This window comes from Haliotis rufescens, unplaced genomic scaffold, assembly GCF_023055435.1.
Source record: "Haliotis rufescens isolate VD_foot unplaced genomic scaffold, xgHalRufe1.0.p SCAF_18, whole genome shotgun sequence".
Classification (NCBI taxonomy): domain Eukaryota; kingdom Metazoa; phylum Mollusca; class Gastropoda; order Lepetellida; family Haliotidae; genus Haliotis; species Haliotis rufescens.
Window position 1 is genome coordinate 10,998,319 of NW_025963868.1, and position 14,876 is coordinate 11,013,194.

The following is a 14,876-nucleotide window of genomic DNA, read 5'->3' on the forward strand; positions in this document are numbered from 1 at the left end:
ACACAACGTTGTCACGACGTTGTCACAACGTGAAATTGTTAGCTGGGTATATTGAACCGCAGTTTGTGTGAATATTAAATCGGTGCTAGTTTGAATATTGAATCGGTGCTAGTTTGAATATTGAATCGGTGTTTGTGTGAATATTGAACCGGTGTTTGTGTGAATATTGAACCGGTGTTTTTGTGAATATTGAACCGGTGTTTGTTTAAATATTGAACCGGTGTTTGTGTGAATATTGAACCGGTGTTTGTTTGAATATTGGACCAGTGTTTGCGTGAATAATAAATCGGTGCATGTTTGAATTTTATTGAATCGTCGTTTGTGTGAATATTGAACCAGTGTTTGCGTGAATAATAAATCGGTGCTCGTTGAATATTATTGAATCGGTGTTTGTGTGAATATTGAACCGCAGTTTGTGTGAATATTGAACCGGTGCTTGTTTGAATATTGAATCGGTGTTTGTGTGAATATTGAACCGGTGTTTGTGTAAATATATTGAACCGGTGTTTGTTTGAGTATTGAACCGGTTTTTGTTTGAATATTGAACCGGTGTTCGTGTGAATATTGAATCGGCTTTTTACATCCACTTTTATAAGATACTTTAGACTGAAAATTCACACCCTTTTATTCCGGATCATGACTCCATGTGCAAAATCGATGTTTTTTTGTTTTTTGTTGAGCGCCATATTGCTTGGCATCAATTCATCTGTCGTCATTTCAACATTTTCCAATCAAGATAGACACAAGATAGACACAATTTTATGGATAACAACTTCTTTAATACTGTAAAAAACGACGTTTCGGTATAGATCCTTATACCGTTGTCAAGCAATTTTCCAATCAATTCAAACAATATGAAATATGGTTGAACTTATAAAAAATTGAAAACATTTGGAGCATTTCTTTTGCTGTTCAGTATAAGAAAAAAGAAAAAACGGTTACGAGCAGATTGACTAGTTTTTCTCTGGGTTCATATGAAGGCGAACGTTTGTTTGCATGTAGCTTTATTATTGTGGTATTTGGCACACCTTCAACCTTTGACCTAAATTCGACTCTATTCCGCCAGTTATTCATTTATTAATGTGGTTCCAACATAAACAAGGTTCTCGTGGAATATTTCGGGCTTTTGAACACGCAGTGGCCATAGTAAACGTATCTCTCTTCAAAACATGTTTATTTCTAACTTTAATAGGCCTACGCCTGTTATATCCCCGTGTTATGGGCTTTCGGACGCTTAAGAAACATTCGTGGTTTACTCGCTAATCACAAGAACAACTGTAAAACATCTCACTCACTTATAAAACCCAACTTTCTCTTAAACACGAGCCATCATCTGGGTATAAATTTACAATGTCCAAGTGACGCCACACCCCTTGTAATAGCGCGCATAATCGCGATAAACATGGCCGTCCGATAACGTATGATATCCGAAAAATTATGATCCGACGATACTTGTCGATTTTTATTAATTCACTTATCAAGAACTATTCATGCATTTGGCTAACCATGTCATGTTTTTTTCCGATTTATATTTTCACTCGACCAAAATGAGAAAGTTTGATTTCGAGTTACTTCCCTTTAGGCGTCTCTTGAAATGAGGTGTGTTTGTGTCAACTTCCTGTGACGTGCCGTGTTTTGTTTTGATGATTCGTATTTTCGTTAGTTGATGTAATAGAACACGTATTACAAGGTGTTCAGTATCGACTGCGCTGTTGTGAACCACGGCCAAGCACCATGGGAGATGCTGGCGGTGAAGAGAGTCCACAGCCAGAGGTTTTGAGGAATGAATACCCAGCTTTAGTCACCACCGTGTTTTCTACAGGTATTTTGTTTAGCCAATTAATTAAGGGACCGGTCATTTATTATAGGGGTGGGTAGTTCAGAGGTAATCAGGGGAGGGTCACCCAAAAATATGCTAGTTTCTAGGGGAGGGTCATAAAAAAATAATACACGCATTTGGGGAGATTCATGAAAAAACGGACATTTAAATAAAAGTGTTTTTTATTTTGGCTTTTCAGGGTGGGTCATGAAGAAAATGTATCCGTGTGTTATGAGTTTCATACACTGAGGAAAGATGTTTAGTTTTCTCTCTAATCACATGAACAACTGTAAAACATTTCATTCACTTCTAAAACCCAATTTTCTCTTCAAAACAAGCCATCATCTGAGTATTTTCAATGTCTGTGTGATTCTAACCTCCCGTAATAGTGCGAGCAATCGCGATAAACATGGCCATCTGAAATATATGATGTCCGAAAACCTATGATCTTACGTTACAAGTACATGGGGAGGGCTATCCAAAAATATGACAATCTGTCCTTATTTTCAGTATGTAAGTGCATCAAAAATGTGTGAGTTTACATAAAAATGATCAATACCCGAAACACAATTTTTTGAATCAATAGAAGACGATACACTTGCAAAAATATCTAACTTACTACTATATACTACTGCACCCCCTCCCCAGCGTTTTTGTCCGTAAAAGAATAATAGTAATTAACATTTCAATTTCACTGCTAAAAATAGCCACTACGAACATGGGTCTACAGCTATATCTTTGGAACCTGCCCTTTGGAATATTTATAGTGAAGATGTTTCCACATGGTTTGAAGTGAATATGTGATTCACAATGCATATATCCCATTGTGACCTATGTATCGAGACACGTATCATATCGTGCCCTATCTTCCCGAGGCAAGAGAGTTAACTGACTATAAAAGTCCAGTTTCCACCCTTGCCGAACTAGGCTGGGATTATGGAGTTACATTTTGGCTGGACTAACAAGTCTATGCATAGTCCAATCAAAATCACGCACCGAAATTGAAATTCGGTTCGTAAACTGTAATGCAGAGTTTGGTCGATTGCAGGATTTGCAAAGCATGTGCATGGCCAACTCGTTGTCAAAAGATATGTTCCAAATCTTTTCATGTTTTTAATCAAGGTGCTCACGTGATTTGATGCACTTCGCGAAGTAAGAACCGTTTTATCACAAAATAGATCTTGATGGTCGATCAGATCGTCTTGACTAGGCACCACCATTTTGTTTGAAACAAATGCATGTGATACGAGAGGTGGAATCTGATTGGTACATATGGGAGAGGCATAGAATGGACATAACTTGTAATAGCCACTGGTGGCGCTACGATCGAGCCCAGGAATTCCAGCCTAGTTCGGCAAGGGTGGAAACTGGACTTGTAAAGTCAGTTAACGCTCTTGCCTTGGGAAGATGCTCGTGCCCACTCTCCTACCCAGAGTTCCATGCGGCCGGCAGCCAGCTAGCATAGTACCTCTGCCACAGGCCAGCGCCATGTGACGATTCGTCACATCTTTCACAGTCCATTCAAGATATTGCATATGCTTTTCATCCGTTTCATGTTTGACAAGTCTACACATTTTCAGAAACAAATGTCAAATAATGGTTAACTTTCATTGAGAAAGTATGCAAATACGTAAAAATCTACTTGTTTTTGTGTAGTTATCCTATGTTTACATTGGTTGTACGGCTCCACGTGCTGTCATCGAAGCCCAACGGAGAGCTAGCGACACGGTCACTTTGATGCATAAATATATATTGTCATGCAACTCACTGTCGCAATTGTAGTAGCATATCTATATAGTTATGCAAAACAATATGTAAAGCGCCCCCAAATACTTGCATTAGTCCGTTCTATACTGATTTCTGAAAAAAGGGCGTTTGTTTACAAACAAGAGAAAAGTCCGGTCACGTGATATGCAAATTAGCCTGTGGCAGTGGTGTTATGCTGAGTCACCAGTGCGCCGGAGTGTGGATCGTGCCCTTGTTGTTGTGTATCACCCCTACAACCTAGACTGATCTCTGTGGGCATGTGTTGCAGGTGTCGAGCTAATACAAAGCTATGGCTGGTTCCTGCTTGCTGCTGTTCTGCTCCTCCTGTACCTGCGGAACAAGTTCCAGGCCACATGGGACAAGATGCAGAAGTCTCGAGAGGAAGAGAGCTACAAGAAATATGGTAAGCAGAGATTTGTTCTCATAGGCCAATATTCAACTACAGGCCTAGATCAAGTGTTCTGAAATTTTCGAAATTAGAATTAAAAATTTCCAAATTCAGTTTGTGATTACTCCAGAATGTATATTTTGATTTGAATATATTTGTTTTGCAAAGGTGATTTGTATTTCATTGATAACAGGACAAATAAGGAGCATTCTCGATCTTTATGACATTAGTTTCAAAGTGGCTACAGTAATTCCTGACTACGCTCTGAAAAATATTTTGCTGAAGAAAATGTCATGCATCCTGACAGAAAAGTTACCAGCCATCGGGAGTCAGGCAGGTAGTTATTTCGAAACTACTTGAATGTCTGTGGTAAAACTGTTGAACTCATTGCTTGCTCCAGATGTAGGTGCAACACAGAGCCGCCTGGAGGCCATGGAGCGATCCCGCCAGCGCATGCAGGAACAGCTCGATGCACAGGCAGAAGAATATACAGAGAAGCAGAGAAAGGTAGGGGCTTGGTGCACACCCATGGGATACCGGGGACAATAGCTCCAGTACTTTGTTTCAACTTATTTCATGAATGAAGATGGAGTTGATGGCTGCTCTTGTTTTCAGTCTCTGGTTGAACATTTCTTTTGCCTTTGAGTATACAGTCATGCCCCGCTTATACGGACTTCAGATATCCGGAAACCTCGGTTCCTGGACGATTTTCATTCATAACGAAATAATTACTATATAAATTTACCCGTATATACAGAAATTCAGTGTCCGGAACCAGATGGTCATTTTCATACACAAAACACTGAAATGCACACAAAATTGTCTCACTTACCCGGACAATACACTTCCGCCTGTGGTAATCCTTCCGCTGGTGGTAACCCTTTTTTTCGTGAGAAGTCAATTAACCAAGTGACACTGAGTTACGTTTGAGACGAGCTTGTTTATTGTACATGTAATCCCATTCGATATATATGGCGTCTGTGGAGGTCAGAGGTCATGTGAGTATGGCCTGTCAACCAGCAAAACATAAGCGACACTCAGTTACAGCACGCGAAAAAAGGGAAATTTGTCTGTTTTAAGGAATAACACCCATCAGCAAGTTTGGAAACCATCAGTAAGCCTTATGGCACTGAATTTGGACATACCAGAGGAAAATCGACAATTGGTGACATTTTAAAAGACAAACAGAAGTGGCTAAATCTCCCCGGATAATTCAAATGACTTATCAGGATCCCGTGTAGCAAAACACCAGAAGCTGGAAGATGCATGGTAGAGAATAGAGAAAGTAACTCTTCCAGTAAGAAGCTGGTTTCAGTTATACGGAAATTCGTTTATACGAACGAATTGTGAAATGACGCAAGTGTCCGTATAAACGAGGCACGACTGTTTATCATAAAAGGTCAGACCCCAAAAGGTCTGCACTGAGTGGGCCTTTCTGCAAAATATTCCGTGGCCACGGAATACAGTGGGGCTGATCATACCAAAAAAATGTTTAAAAATGTTACTTGTTGTTACCCTGCCTGGCAGTATTCTTTGCCTGAGTGGGATATTCGTGTTGAGCTGCAGCATGGTATGTGAGTGGACTAGCACAATAAAGTCTGAACAAGTGCAATCAGCCACGGGTCGGTCGGGTAGCCTAGTGGTTAAAGCGTTCGCTCGTCACGCCGAAGACCCGGGTTTGATTCCCGACATGGGTACAATGTGTGAAGCCCATTTCTGGTGTCCCCAGCCATGATATTGCTGGAATATTGCTAAAAGCGGCGTAAAACCATACTCACTCACTCACTACAATCAGCCACACCCGTATACATACATTCACGTCATTACACAAGTGCAATAATGTTGCACGTGGCGGTAAACCCCATTTCTCCTCACTTCACCCCCACTCACTCACTCACTCACTCACTCACTCACTCACTCACTCACTCACTCACTGATTCCCTTTGACAGAAAGAAGAAGAGAAGAGGAAACAAAAGATCGAAGATTGGGATCGTCATTTAGAAGGGAAAGGCTACAGATCCAAGTACAAGCCGGTATGTTCAATTTATCTGTCGTCATCACTGTTGTCATGGTAACCAATTCATGTCCATTGTACTTTAATTTTAATTCTCCTAATTGTATGATTTGATGATGCATCGCAAATTTACGGCTGAACATAGGCGGATGCAGAGGGAGGATCTGGGACCCCCTGTTTGAAAACAAAACCCAATGTAGTGGTACGATGTTGAAGGTAGTAAAACTGATTGAAGAGGATTTTGATATTTTGGACCAATCCAATTGGATCCGCCATTGCTGATGATACGATACATGATACACCTATCTAAGTATCGATTCATGTTTAGTTCTGTATCGATTGTCTTTATATTTACTGTTTTGGTAGACCCCTACTGCTCTAGGTAGAATACACATACATACATGCTAAATCTGAACTCCTCAAAACAAGCCTCAATTACTTCTTTGAGAAGCTTTTAGAAGTTGGAGTACTAAGTAAGGATAAGATAAATGAATCTTGACCATCCATCTGTTTGCTTCCCTTCCTGTGGCTCTAGTCAGTGATTCAAGGGAGATAACTCTTTATGTTTTAGTTTTTAAAACATCAATATTTGCTGGTGTTTCTGAGCTGTCAAAAGCTTGGCTTATTGTTAGTTTTTGTAGCTTCAACCTGACACAAGGCTCCATGTTGGTTTTCTTCAAAGGAGCCAAGTGGCTCCTGATCGTAAAAACATAGGAGCCAGTTGTGAAACATGGGTGTTTAATGTCATATTACAGGGATAGAAATGTTTTTGTTTTCAAGTGACCAGGGAGCACTCATCAACATGTTCAGCTGTGCCCTTTAGAATTTAAGTGTGCCAACAAGAAGAAGAATTTGATATTCGAATCAGGCATATCCAAAACATATGCTTGGTTCTTGTTACCCGACCGGACTTACACACAATCTCATGAAAATCAGATCTTCGTTTAGCGGTAGCGGCAACTAAGATCTGATTTTCAGAAATGTGCCCTTATGAATTTAAGTGTGCCAACAAGAAGAAGAATTTGATATTCGAATCAGGCATATCCAAAACATATGCGTAGTTCTTGTTACCCGACTTGGCTTACACACAATCTCATGAAAATCAGATCTTCGTTTAGCGGTAGCGGCAACTAAGATCTGATTTTCAGAAATGTGCCCTTATGAATTTAAGTGTGCCAACAAGAAGAAGAATTTGATATTCGAATCAGGCATATCCAAAACATATGCGTAGTTCTTGTTACCCGACTTGGCTTACACACAATCTCATTAAAATCAGATCTTAGTTCTTGCTACCGCTAAGCAAAGATCTGAGGACATCCCACTAAGGGTCACGTCAGACCGACCTTTCGCGAACTTTGACTGATCAATGGAATGACTAACAAGAAGTCGACAATAGCCAATCAGAAGGCAGCTTAATTGAGCTTTACGGCACGAGTTTCAAACTTGCGACTACGCTTCGAAACAGATTTTGACATACACGCGATTAAAAATTAAAAACTGAACAAAAGAACATTCAGTAATGGCTAATATTGATTGTATGAATACAGACATAAAGCCATAACTGTTGTTCCGAATACCCAGTGTGTGTTTTTTTCAAGGTTACACGATCAAAAATCACATTCCAACCGTAACTTTTATGATCTGATAAGCGATGCTCTGATTGGTCAGATGAAAGGTCGTTCTGACATGACCCGCAATGGGATGTCCTCAGATCTTTGTTTAGCGGTAGGGAGAACTAAGATATTATGTTAATGAGGTTGGACTTACACTACTCCCTATCCTACCTAATTTTACTAAGATTTATTAAATAAGACAATCTCCCGACCCTATCTTAATGATTTTCATCATTTTGTTCAGTGCTGACAATATGATTTCAACGTGTTTCATTAAATTCTTTTAACCCTATTTAAAGATTGATTGTAAATTTAACATGATGGTGAAACATGTTTTTGTTGTCATCCATGCAACAAGAGACTTTAAGTGATAATATGCCATGTGAATATTTTAAAAACTAAAATAATTTTCCAACCTACGTACCCTCTTTTATTTTTCTACATAATAGGAACCAAACTTAGGTTTTTGATAGGCCTCAGTGAAGCATATTTCACCATGTTCACTGTGAGGCAGATAATAATACTGAGCAGTTATGATTTACAAAGTTTGCCCTCTTCTTTTTCCGTTTCAGTTTCTGAACCCCTAGATTAGGTTTGTGAGTTGTGTGTTCATATGTTCATACAGAAAAGAACGATATGCAATGCAAGGCTTCCCGAGGCAAGAGCGTTAACTGACTTTAAAAGTTCAGTTACCACCAATGTCGAACCAGGCTGGTATTATGGAGTTACATTTTGGCTGGACTTACGAGTCTATGCATAGTTCAATCAAAATTGTGCAACAAAATCTGAATCCGGTTCGTAAACTGTCATGCAGATTTCGGTCGATTGCAAGGTTTACAAAGTATGTGCACCGCGAACTCGTAGTCAACTGATATTTTCCAAATCTTTTCATGTTTTTAATCAAGGTGCTCACATGATTTGATGTAAGACCCGTTATATTACAATATAGATCTTACGAGGGGTGTTCATTAAAGATTTCCCCTGACCCACTTGGAATGAAACTTGGCATAGGTATTAGTCTTTCTCCACATAGGAACCACCAAGAGTTACACACTTGCTTCGTTTTATGCAACTATGGAGACCTCGCTTGTAAAAGCCCTCATTTTGCGTCTCAAACCAGGACTTGACTTCAGAAATCAGTGTTTCATCATCTGTGAAACGTTTTCTTTAAAAAATGACTTCATGGTTGGAAAGAGGTGGAAGTCAGATGGTGCAAGGTCAGGAGAGTAAGGACGATGTGGAAGGATTTCATAGCCACAGGACCGCGCTTCTGTCTGGGCAACATGAGAGTTGTGTACTGGAGCATTATCTTGCAGGAGACGGACACCCTTGGTCAGCATGCCACGCCTCTTAAGCTTGATAGCGTCCCGCAATTTCCGCAGCAGTGAAGCATAATAAGCTCCTGTAATTGTGGTACCCTTTGCCAAGAAATCCATCATCACTACACCGTGCTGGTTCCAAAACATCGTGAGCATGACCTTGCCTGCAGAGAGTTGGACACGTGCCTTCTTTGGGGGTGGTGACTCCACATCCTATCATTGCATCGACTGAACTTAAGTCTCAGGATCATAGTGATGGACCCATGTTTCATCCTGTGTGATAAGTCTGTCAAAAAGGTTTGCCTGTTTTTTTTGGCACATGTCCAAAAGATCTTTTGAGCAGTTGACTCGTTCCTGCTTTTGGAAAGGTGTGAGCAACCTGGGAATCCATCGTGCAGACACCTTATGCATGTTCAAATTGTCATGGATGGTTTTTTCCACAGACCCTACACTGATCTTGACATCTTGTGCTAACTTGCGAACAGTTCTACGTCGGTCTGCCAAAATGGTGGTCTCCACTTGATGGATAGTGTCCTCATCAATGGCTGAATGGGGGCGACCAGGAATGGCAGCTGTTTCCACAGATGTCCGACCACACTTGAACTGGAGATGCCAGTGTTTAACAACGTCATATGATGGGGCATCTTCCTCATAAGTTGCTTTCATTTCATCGAAAGTTTCTTTTATTGTGCGACCTTTCAAATATAAAAACCTAATCACTGCTCGGTATTCTACTGGCTCCATTGTCACACCCTACTCGGTCATAACACCTGTAAAAGTGGTAAGATAAATAGTTCGGTGCTGCAAATTCAGACATAACCCATAGATACATGTATCATTACACATGTGAAATTTCAACCAAATATGATAACCCTAAGTGGTTTAGGGGAAATCTTTAATGAACACCCCTCGTAGATTATTGATCAAATCGTCTTGACTGGGCGTCGCCATTTTGTTTGAAGCAAATGCAAGTGATACGAGAGGTGGAATCTGATTGGTCCATAGGAGAGGCTTAGAAGGGACATAACTCGTAATAGCCACTGGTGGCGCTACGATCGAGCCCAGGAATTCCAGCCTAGTTCGGGAAGGGTGGAAACTTGACTTTAAAGTCAGTTAACTCTCTTGCCTCGGGAAGATGTGCAAGGCTTCTAACTCATCATTTTTAAAATCCTCTGTCAACTCGTCCTCAACCCCGCAAATGATTTTATTGTGCAAAATCAACTCATGTTGCTGCTCGTCAATATTTTTGTGTGCAAAATAGAAAAATTAGCATACACAGTTCTACGTTTTTGAATGTTAATAAGTTCGGCTTTTTGTGGTAGGGCTCTTTTTGATGACAGAATTCAAGTCACCAACATCCTTGAAACATCAGCCTCTCGCTGTGACACTCGCTTGTAATCACTTCACCCAAGCTGTGCACTTAGTTCCCACATCTATTTAGCACTGTCAAATCTACGGGTAAGATAGCTCCATGTTGAAACACAGTTGTATATGTCCTAATTAATTGACTCAACTGAGTATCAGCCATCACGCCCATCACCATCAGCCATGAGAGCATCAGATGAACCCGACACCCCGGGAACTGCCTGATGAGAGCAAATGGGTTATACAACAGTGGGTTTCCAGGGTGTCAACCGGAACTTGTCTCGTAATTGTGATGGCAATTAATTATTGATATGACATGAAGTATATAGCGTTATAGATGTATCAAGCTTCTAAATATGTGTTTTTAAATCACTATCAAATAGTGATGATACCAGGTGTTTGAGAAAAGGTGAGTGTATCCTGCCCCCCCCCCCCCCCCCCCCGGTATTACTAACCACAAACATTTTGTTTCCTGAAACTGTTCAATATTTTATTACTAATCTTTGCATATGGATCAGCACATGCTGAACTGGTGCCTTTTCATGTTTTGGTATTTCTCCAAAAAATAAAAAATTGTGTTTCCTTGGCAACAAACCTTACTTACACTCAAATACGTGTAGCATTCGTTTCCAGAGCATAACTCTAATATTATAACCATCTAATATTATATCATGAAACTTTGTAAAAAAAATTAACAAATGCTGAACTGGTGCCTTTGCTGTTTCCTTGGCAACAAGTTGGACTCTTTGTATATTCAGTACTACATGAACAAATAAACTTTTAATGTGCCCAATGGTGATCGAGGTATAACCCAGTAATGATAATGCTGTTTCTTGTTTTCTGGTTGCTTTTTGACCGAAATTAAATGAAATTAATGACTTTTGACTGTGCATTCAAAACTTATATTCAATAACGGGAGAAATTGTTAAAATTTTTTTTCAAAATAAGCACCATGGCACCCAAAAACACTGACTTTTTTTAAATGACCCCAGGGTTCTACCTTGACCTACAAAACAAGGGGTACATGGGACCTCAGTTATATATTTCAATGGACCTTAAGGAAATATGAGGGTCCTGTAATGATATAGTGTAGTGTACTCAGGGCTTGATTTAGCTCCTGGTAGGTAGAACATGCACCAGTGCAACCAATCATTGAAAAGTCCAACTTAATAAAAGTGCATGTAACACAAATTCAAATTTGTGTCTGACGTACCCTACTTTACAACCTATAAACGATTTTTTAACCCGCTCAGTACCTTTAAGCTTTATATATCATACTACACCATGAACCCCTGTGTTTTGTGTGATTTGTCATGATGCGTTCTTGGGCTTGTCATCAAACTGGGGGCGTTCATGGGCTCGTCATCAAACTGTGGACATTCTTGGGCTCGTCATCAAACTGTGGACGTTCTTGGGCTCGTCATCAAACTGTGGACATTCTTGGGCTTGTCATCAAACTGGGGGCGTTCATGGGCTTGTCATCAAACTGTGGACATTCTTTGGCTTGTCATCAAACTGTGGACGTTCTTAGGCTTGTCATCAAACTGTGGATGTTCTTCGACTTGTCATCAAACTGTGGACGATCTTGGGCTTGTCATCAAACTGTGGACATTCTTGGGCTTGTCATCAAACTGTGGACATTCTTGGGCTTGTCATCAGACTGTGGACATTCTTGGGCTTGTCATCAAACTGTGGACGTTCATGGGCTTGTCATCAAACTGTGGACATTCTTTGGCTTGTCATCAAACTGTGGACGTTCTTAGGCTTGTCATCAAACTGTGGATGTTCTTCGACTTGTCATCAAACTGTGGACGTTCTTGGGCTTGTCATCAAACTGTGGACATTCTTGGGCTTGTCATCAAACTGTGGACATTCTTGGGCTCGTCATCAAACTGTGGACGTTCTTAGGCTTGTTATCAAACTGTGGACGTTCTTAGGCTTGTCATCAAACTGTGGACATTCTTGGGCTCGTCGTCAAACTGTGGACGTTCTTAGGCTCGTCATCAAACTGTGGACGTTCTTAGGCTTGTCATCAAACTGTGGACATTCTTGGGCTTGTCATCAAACTGTGGACATTCTTGGGCTCGTCGTCAAACTGTGGACATTCTTGGGCTCGTCATCAAACTGTGGACGTTCTTGGGCTTGTTGTCGGCTTGTCGTCAAACTGTGGACATTCTTGCGCTTGTTATCGGCTTGTCGTCAAACTGTGGACATTCTTGGGCTTGTCGTCAAACTGTGGACATTCTTGGGCTTGTCATCAAACTGTGGACGTTCTTAGGCTTATCATCAAACTGTGGATGTTCTTCGACTTGTCATCAAAATGTGGATGTTCTTGGGCTTGTCATCAAACTGTGGACATTCTTGGGCTTGTCATCAAACTGTGGATGTTCTTAGGCTTATCATCAAACTGTGGATGTTCTTCGACTTGTCATCAAAATGTGGATGTTCCTGGGCTTGTCAACAAACTGTTGATGTCCTGGGCATGTCATCAAACTGAGGTACTTCAAGATTATTAGCACATGTTGCTTTTACAACATGGAAGGTAAATGAAATTCCTTACATTGAGCTCTTGTACTGTACTGTAGACTTTTGTGAGTACTAGATGCACATTTTTGCGTCGTGTAAAACCCTGGACCCCATCGTTTTGTTACTTATTTTATTAGCGGGCTCAACTAGAATGAACACTGTGATAATGTGCTCTTTTGTTACCAAGGAGATAGAAAATCTACATATTACCCTCAATTTCCAACGTGCAGCGTGTTCCACTGATGTCACAAAACAAGTTTTCAATACAAAGAATGTTGTGGTGATACTCGCATTTGGTGTAAAGGGGCAGTAGGGTAGCCTAGTGGTTAAGGCGTCAGCTTGTCAACCAAAGGACTGAGTTTGATTCCCAACTTGGATACAATGTGTAAGTTAATTTTATGGTGTGCTGGAATATTGCTAAAAATGGCGTAAAACCTTACTCACTTTTGCCATAAGCATGATAAGAAATATGCAGCCTGACATGATTTGAGATTTCACTTTTACTACTTTTTGTGATATGTCTTTTCCTATTTGACTTTTAGTCTGTAATTAAAGATATCAGCGCTAGATTATTTACAATAATTCTCGCTGCATAACTTTCACTTCATGCTTATTTACTGTTTCAATGTTTCAATATACCCATTAGTTGAAGTGACGTCATTTCAACACATTGCCGCAAATGATTGAAAATGATGGCGTTTATTCATACACATCACCGACTTTCATCTCGGAATAACAGATAATCTGTCCCTTGGGACAAGATCAGGAATACCCAATGTCATTGCGAAGAATATCATGTGACCTTTGGCTATCATTCAGGAAGACAGAATGTGTAAGTTCCACATTCAAGAAGGTCATTATTGTCTGCTCAAACAAACTTTTTGCACGTGATATTGTTTCTTTTTGTTTGTTTGTTGTTTAACGCTGCTGTCAGTTTCTGTGGGGTATTCAAACATGAATTTGGAATTTACTCGATTCTGATTGGTCAATCAGAGGCTATTAAATCACAATAAACCCCCTCTGATCGAAACAGCTGGTTTTGATGGTCGCATCACCAATCACAGCTGAAGTTAATATTCATAGAATAGTACTTTTTTCAGACATTGTCGGTAGGCGTATTTAAATAATTATCTGCACTTACAGGTTACTAAATGCAAAGTTGCGGTTACCATGGTTACGACAATATTAAATTAAACGGATGTGTGGCAATACATTTCGTGCAGAAAACAATGGAAATCTACAAAGAGAATGTATCTTAAGTTTTCAGGACAACAGAGAGCTTGGAATGTGACACCTTTCTATATACGACTGTGACGTCGTATCTTTTGTGTCACAATGAGCGATATGCCATCATAATGGTAACTGCGGTGTAGAACGAAAGCTTGGCAAAACTTGCTTAGTTTTCTTTTGGGGTGCCTACCTCGCGAAACAAGTTGCTGGCTTATATGCTTTCAGTGCCTGTCATATGTTCGAGTGAAGTACTACGGTGTGAACAAACTGCTTGAGTATATACAGCGCCATATTGTGTTTACAGGCTGTTGTCGGTGAATCCATAATCCACATTGACAACCCACTCCAAACACTGGACTCAACCCATGCCGCTTCACTCAATATATTTGCTAACACCAAAGAGTTCGCATTTAATTTAGATAGGTAGAATGGAGATGAACATACTGTGTTTTCAATATAGAGCTAGGTGACATGTAGACTTAACTGTGCTAAACTTAACATTTCAAACCCCACGCTGCGTGTTCGACTCCAAATTCACTTAGGGCGGTTAAATCTACAGGTAACCGAGCTCTACTTTGAAAACACAGTATTTTTATCTCCTAATTAAACATGACATTAAATAATTATAATTTTGTTTTTAATTTGTAATTCATTCACATACTCATCCAACTTTCTTCTTGATGGTAGCAAAAACCCAGAACAGGTCTCAAAGTTTAAATTTTTACCAAGTAGCCATATAGCTACAAGTATTTTTTTTCAGGTAGCCAGTGGTAAAATCAAGAAGTCAAGCCAATATTGTAGGTAGCCAAAGGCATTTGAAATTATCTTTTATCA

The 14,876-nt window shown here is 40.0% G+C and overlaps 1 protein-coding gene across 1 annotated transcript in view; it reads left to right on the forward strand.

The window, feature by feature from the left end:
* The first annotated feature begins 1,589 nt into the window (after positions 1–1,589).
* Positions 1,590–14,876, forward strand: part of LOC124119119 (selenoprotein S-like) — an 81,223-nt gene continuing 67,936 nt past the window's right edge. The window contains exons 1-4 of the mRNA XM_046481530.2: positions 1,590–1,822; positions 3,855–3,989; positions 4,375–4,481; positions 5,925–6,008. Coding sequence (XP_046337486.2) covers positions 1,735–1,822; positions 3,855–3,989; positions 4,375–4,481; positions 5,925–6,008 — 414 coding nt within the window. The 5' untranslated portion in view covers positions 1,590–1,734. The remainder of the gene's footprint in view (positions 1,823–3,854; positions 3,990–4,374; positions 4,482–5,924; positions 6,009–14,876) is intronic.